Source organism: Doryrhamphus excisus, linkage group LG8, assembly GCF_037039965.1.
Source record: "Doryrhamphus excisus strain RoL-2023G ecotype Guam linkage group LG8, RoL_Dexc_Guam_v1.1, whole genome shotgun sequence".
In the NCBI taxonomy this organism is placed as follows: domain Eukaryota; kingdom Metazoa; phylum Chordata; class Actinopteri; order Syngnathiformes; family Syngnathidae; genus Doryrhamphus; species Doryrhamphus excisus.
The window spans coordinates 18464235-18470167 of record NC_136364.1 but is presented as its reverse complement, the minus strand read 5'-3'; the positions used below and the strand labels follow the sequence as shown (position 1 = coordinate 18470167).

Below are 5933 nucleotides of genomic sequence, written 5' to 3'. Positions count from 1 at the left end.
AGAACACACACTCTTCTAGCCATCCAAATGGAATAAGTTATTCATTTTGTACAAATTTGAACTCTCCAAACCGACGCATACGCAACCTGATAACCTCTGGGGTGGTCTTAGCTCAGTTTACTTTAGGTTCTCGGAGCAGTTTACTTAACCTGTGTGATTTGCTTAACCTGTGCAACATAAAGTGCTCGAGTTTCCCAACCTGTGATGCCATTTCATCTTGAGTGGACCAGTAAAGTGGAAAACTTCCATACTGAGGTTGGTGGGTTTATTTGTAACAGTTACTGCAATATATGCAGATTATTTGAACATATTCAGATGTGATTAAACACCCCGACACCATGCCTTTACAGTTTATTGGTCATTAACAATGAATATTTTTTATGAATAATGAATATATTTTTTTTCAACTATATTGTCCTGGGACACAAGGGAAGGACCAAGGGACTGGACTTTTTCCTAGTATGGTTCCACCATACATTCACAGTTCTACTGCTGTTTTTAAGGACCTACTACAAAAACTGAATTCGTTGGCCCGTTTGATGTCATTCTCGTGCTGGTTTTGACCTGCAAGCTCCCAGTTAAATAGCCCTGGTATAGGGGCATCATTCCCATACATAAGCCCTGGTGTAACTGTTGATTTGCCCGACTTCCATGCATTAAGCATGGGTTCAGTCTCCACTTAGTAGCAGTATCAATGTTAGTGTGAGTTGTTGTCCTGTCATTGTTTTGGCCGCATTTCTTCCAAAGATACAAGCTCCAGCTCCCTGTGACCCTGGAAATTAAATGCAGTGGAAGCACCAGACAACACCACCAATTGCATGTTGAAAAAAAAACACAAATATTATTAAGAATATAAACTGAAACGTATCTGCAGTCTGGTCATGTGGAAAAGTTCCCAACACTTCACACAACAATTCCAAACACCCAATAGGTCAGACGATAAAGCACCTCCTATGGGCGGAAGTGATCTGATTTGTTGTCTTTCTTAAGCCCGCCTCGTTTCTCATAGAGAGCTCCACTTCCATTGGTCAAAAAGCCTGTCCGTCGTTGCTTGCCTGAGGAGGGCGTGGGTATTTTTTCACATTCTTTATCGTCTGATTGGCCGACTGTGTATGTGACATCACATGCCTGCCAGCTGATCGGGCTCGGAAGCCGGTTTGAAGAGAGTTGGACCGGAGGGAGAGACCGGGGAGGGAGTCCCGACGAGCAGCGAAGCAGCACGGGGTGTGACCGGCCAAACCAGGATACTTTATACTTCTTTTCTAAAATACATTTCCCGTATAAATGCTTAAATGAAACCCATGAAACGCTCGCATGCGACAGTGTAGCCGCGGAGAACTTGGGCTCAAAGGCTGTCGTCGAAACCTCTGGAATTGTCAGGAGAAATTCCCTGACAGTTTAAGGTGTGGCTGTCCGCGTTGAATAACCTTACCAAAAAAAGTGTTGGTCGTGAGAGAATACCCGTCAAGGGCTGGACCCCCCTTCTTGTGAAGACCAGCAAACCTGCGTTTAGGCGTTCGATCATTTTCTTTTACCTCTTACATAACAAAATGCCACCTCGAACGCTGTGGCTATCTTTCGGCTCCAACCGCGCCTCGCATGCTAATGAAATAAAAACACCACAATGTCGGAATTGAATGCTTTTGAGTGCTCCTTATTGGCTTTAACAAGGCCTCCAGGATGTAACGGACGTGGCAACTTTACAGTAGACAGCCGCCACAGGCCAACTGGGCGTGGGGAGGAACCGGCCCGAACACTCCTAATAGTCCTAACATGTCATCTGCTGTCATAGCGGCTAACTGTCTGGGTGGAAGCAGTGGATTTACCTGAACTAAAGTAAGTCTGACAATCCCTTTTTTTTTTGAAAACTTTAAAAGCAGAAATAGCATCTGCTGGCTTATTTAGCATCTTAACATTCAACATTGACCATATTGACCATACCATCATATTATATTCCTATGTATTATTGAGTCTGCAGGAATGCATTGGTGGTGGCTAAAGCTAAAACCACAAGTCTTTAATTCCACGGAGGTGAAATCTCACTCATAATTCAGTTCTCATGCATATAATGACCTCGCATGGTCTAAATAAGATAAGCGTTTAATCAAGAGGAAAGCAGATTGAGTGAATTCTTCAAGGCCCCACCCTTTGCAGCTCAACATGGAGTGGAGAGTTGCCCCTCCTCCTCCTCCTCTCCCTTTGCTCATTTATTTCTCCCTTCAAGCTTGTATTTTGCACCCCCCCCCCCCCCCAACACCACCTCAGTATCTCCAGGTACCTCCTATACGCTCATCTGCACCACCGTAAGAGGAAGACCTACTTCCAGGAGTCTCCAGGGTGATGGATGTAAGGTGGGATTTGATTAACCTGTGGATTCTTATGCTTCTATAAGTACTCTTGTCTCTATTGCCTTTTATTGTGTTAAAGCATTTGCATTTGACACACCAGTGCCTGTCAACCTGTTGCAGGTTCAGTTATGCAATGACCTCTGCCCCATTCATTTGGGGTTGCAATTACATAATCCCTATTGGCAGTGTCCAGTGCCGCTGACGCCTGTCGCTGATTTTAAAAGCAGGCCTATTAATGAGTTAACATCCTGTTTGACTTCACATTTGCTTAAGCGCCAGGTGTTTTGTCCCACCTGCGCACCCCCACCCCGCATGTCAGCCCAAAGATGGCTCTGTCCTTGCCAACTAGTAACCTTGCACAGCACAGCTCTGCTTTGTTTTATTTTCCTCCCAGACAACAAGTTGATCCTTAATGCAATTTTTTGCCAGTTCTTGTTGCTAACTAACCCATGAGTGTCATGGATTTTTCTAAAGTACCACTCGTTGGCTGTGAAAAGACTAGATTTTCTAATAGGGTTTTTAAGATAAAAGTGTTAATTATGTTCCACTTGTTGCGTAGGAGTTTGTGTTGCAGCCAGTATCGCACAAATGTTTCATTTAGATTAAAATGCCACTTGTTGAACGGGATAAGGCTGCAAAACCAGAATTTTAGTTATTGTTGAATTTACCAAGGAACTGACACCTGCTAATACTTGATTTTGCACCCCACCTTGTTTAAATGTTTGCTTTGTCCTTGCACTGAATGTAAACGTGGCTACACTGCTTTGACAGATGCATTTGTGAATTGGTCAGCGTCATGTTATCTCTGCACAACTGGATGTGATTAATACTGTCGTCCGGTAGTGACGTCCAGTGCGCCACTCCCCAGACACCCGCACATGCACACTCAGAAAGAGCATGCCAGTTGGAATTGCTGTGCTATCTTAAGTCAAATACAAAATGCTGAATCATTCATGTGCTTGTGAATGCATTTTTGTGTATGTAACTGCAGATTAGTGTGTGTGTGTGTGTGTTGGTCAGCAAATTGGAAAGGATTTAGTCACACCATTGGCTTCAACTCATCCAAACTGGCCACAGTGAGATCTGGAACCAAATTTTCCACTGTCAGCATTGCTGACATTTATCACAAGCAGTAAACATAAAAGTGTGTCATTTGCTGAGTCACTCTTGTTCCAAGTTGAGCTTGTGAGTGACAAGCCTCTGGAGTGATTGGAATGATTACGTAGGCAGGATTTAAGGTTAGCCGTTATCGATGTAGCGGAGGATCTGCGGTGCAAATGCGGTATCTGCAGTGAGGTTGCATATTTGGAAGGGGCCACGCCCCGCTCGACCCTTCAAATGATATGACTGCTAGCTTGGATTTGCTTCAAATGGTGATGCATGATGTGAGAGGCTGTGCTCATGACAGTGTGGGATTTTACTGCCGAGTACTTGCACTACAAAATGAAAGCCATTAGGCCACTTGTTGAGATTTAACCAAGCAAAAGGATGGTAGAAAATACCTCTACACGTATCGGGTCATTTTCACATGGTGTTCCGTTATTAGAGACACAGCATGTAACCGCGTGTACTACACCTCTCCTGCTATTCCAGCTGTCCTGCAACATCGGTACTGAGGCCGTTTCCGCTGCTCTCTTATCAGTGCAACATTCCAACCCCCTATTCTGTCTCTTTGCTTTTTAAACAAAAAGGGAAGTGTGTAATAATAGCATTTTAGCACAGTCAAATGGGTCTCTTGTGTGTTTTTCTACTAAAGATTTGGGTCATTTACTGTTTGTGAATAAACTATTTTTCATGCATGTACTGATGTTAGGTGTACACGTTAAGGCGTGACCGGATACTTCAATGAATTATCTGCACAGTGTAATAAGTCTAGTACAAAAATGATTGTTAAAAGAAGGTGGCTAAAACAGTTCACGCTCTTGGCTATCTGTCATCTTCACAGGCTCACGTGGACAGATCACCAATCAATCATCCGGTCATATTCCTGTTTACACATACGGGCAATAGCCGGTCTTTGAATGGTGGGAGGGAGCAGTGTCACTGGTCCAGCATTTATTTGTTACAGGTTCTAACGTACATTGTACCACTCCTACACTTGTGTACTTTCAGAGAGACAAGTCGGCCTTCTGCTACCCCACGCCTTCCTCAGCAGGTTGCTCACCCTGCAGTCTGATTCCAGCCTGGCCTATTGGGAATCAGTGGGAATTGACCAAGAGCAGGACCGGATCTACACTACAACCACTAAAGATTCGTGTATCCTGTGTGGACCTAATGGTGAGGTACCAGTTTTGTAGCATTAAAGTGATTATTAAAGATGGTTGTGCTTCTGCATGCCAGGATTTACTGAATTTATGGCATCCAGGTTTAGGTTTTCACACTTTCTATGAGTGACCTAGATAACGAACAGGGCCTGTTGTGCCTAGTGTGTGCACATAATGCACGCATTTCGATCTAGCTAAAGGCTCTCGGGCACAAATTTCAACAAACCTAACCACCACTTTTAGCATATATAGATAAAGACCCTAAAAGAAAAAACATGGTTGACTCAAGTCAGGTTGTAATTTCTGACTTTAATTTGTGAGGCTTTGGTCATACGTAGTCTTCTGCTGTCATCTGATGAGCTATGTGAACCTTATTTTTGGGCTGTGTGCGTGTGCAGAGCCAGTGGTGAGGAGCAGTGGGCCTCTCAACAGACAGGCTGGAATGTGGACCATATGTAGCAGGCATCCCAGGAATGTAACTTGGCCTTGCTAAACTGACCAACCTAAAGATCCTCAGAGCCAGGGCGGACGAGGAGGAGAAAAAGTTAGAGTGAAGGTAATGTCCAAAAAAAGGTGTGTGAAAATGGATAACAGGGATCGAGGACTGGAGAGAACTGGATAATTGTACTACATCTATTATGACAAAATGCTTCAGAAAAGTCAGAATAAAACACTAATAATCAGTGTTTGTAGTTGTGTAGAACTGCACTATATTTGCTTTATTTAAGAGGCACATTATTAGAGGACATCTCATTATGATGCAGTGCGCTTCTACACCACAATAATTAACATAATCTTTAAAGTAATACCTCTTTGATAGTGTCAGTCGTAACTAATCATAGTTATCTTAGTTGAGGCAGAATGTATGATCTTCTGGCTACCTCTGGTATTGCATCTCATTAGACAGTCAATGTGGCTGGTGACTGTATTTCAGAGCTCCATGAGCATATAGCATGATTCTGTTTATTTATGTTGAAGCCCTTATTTATCATGTGTTCCCAGAGATGCATAAATCGAGGTGTTTTGGTCACACAAGTAATCAACGGCCATTTTATTCGATGACCACTCGTAACTGTTTATATTCATTTTTTTCCCAGTGTATCCCGGATGTACATTGAATTAACCTAGTCCTTCTCAAATAGTGGGGTGGGCACCCCCTGAGACGTTGGGGCGCATAAGAAAGAAACCTATCCTGGAATTTTTTTAGGTTATTATAGATAAGTTATCTGAGCTTTATTGCATGGTGCTGGTGCCAGCTAACTCCTACAATAGTTTGTACAGATGAATAAATATTAACAGGCTCTCAATAGTATTAAATTTC

At 43.1% G+C, this 5933-nt stretch overlaps 1 protein-coding gene across 4 annotated transcripts; it reads left to right on the top strand.

The window, feature by feature from the left end:
* The first annotated feature begins 1150 nt into the window (after nt 1-1150).
* On the top strand, nt 1151-5509 carry LOC131134647 (uncharacterized). 4 transcript variants are annotated; one of them, XM_078792950.1, is made up of 5 exons: nt 1151-1836; nt 2266-2346; nt 4294-4372; nt 4461-4625; nt 5011-5509. In XM_078792950.1, exons 2-5 carry the CDS (start codon nt 2341-2343, stop codon nt 5103-5105), a joined length of 345 nt encoding a protein of 114 aa, XP_078649076.1. In that variant the 5' UTR covers nt 1151-1836; nt 2266-2340; the 3' UTR covers nt 5106-5509. The 4 variants fall into 4 exon arrangements, 1 of the variants encoding a protein (XP_078649076.1); XR_013628004.1 differs by lacking the exon at nt 4294-4372 and having other exon boundaries at nt 4463-4625; XR_013628003.1 differs by lacking the exon at nt 4294-4372 and having other exon boundaries at nt 1152-1836; nt 2275-2351; nt 4463-4625.
* Nucleotides 5510-5933: the final 424 nt, after the last annotated feature.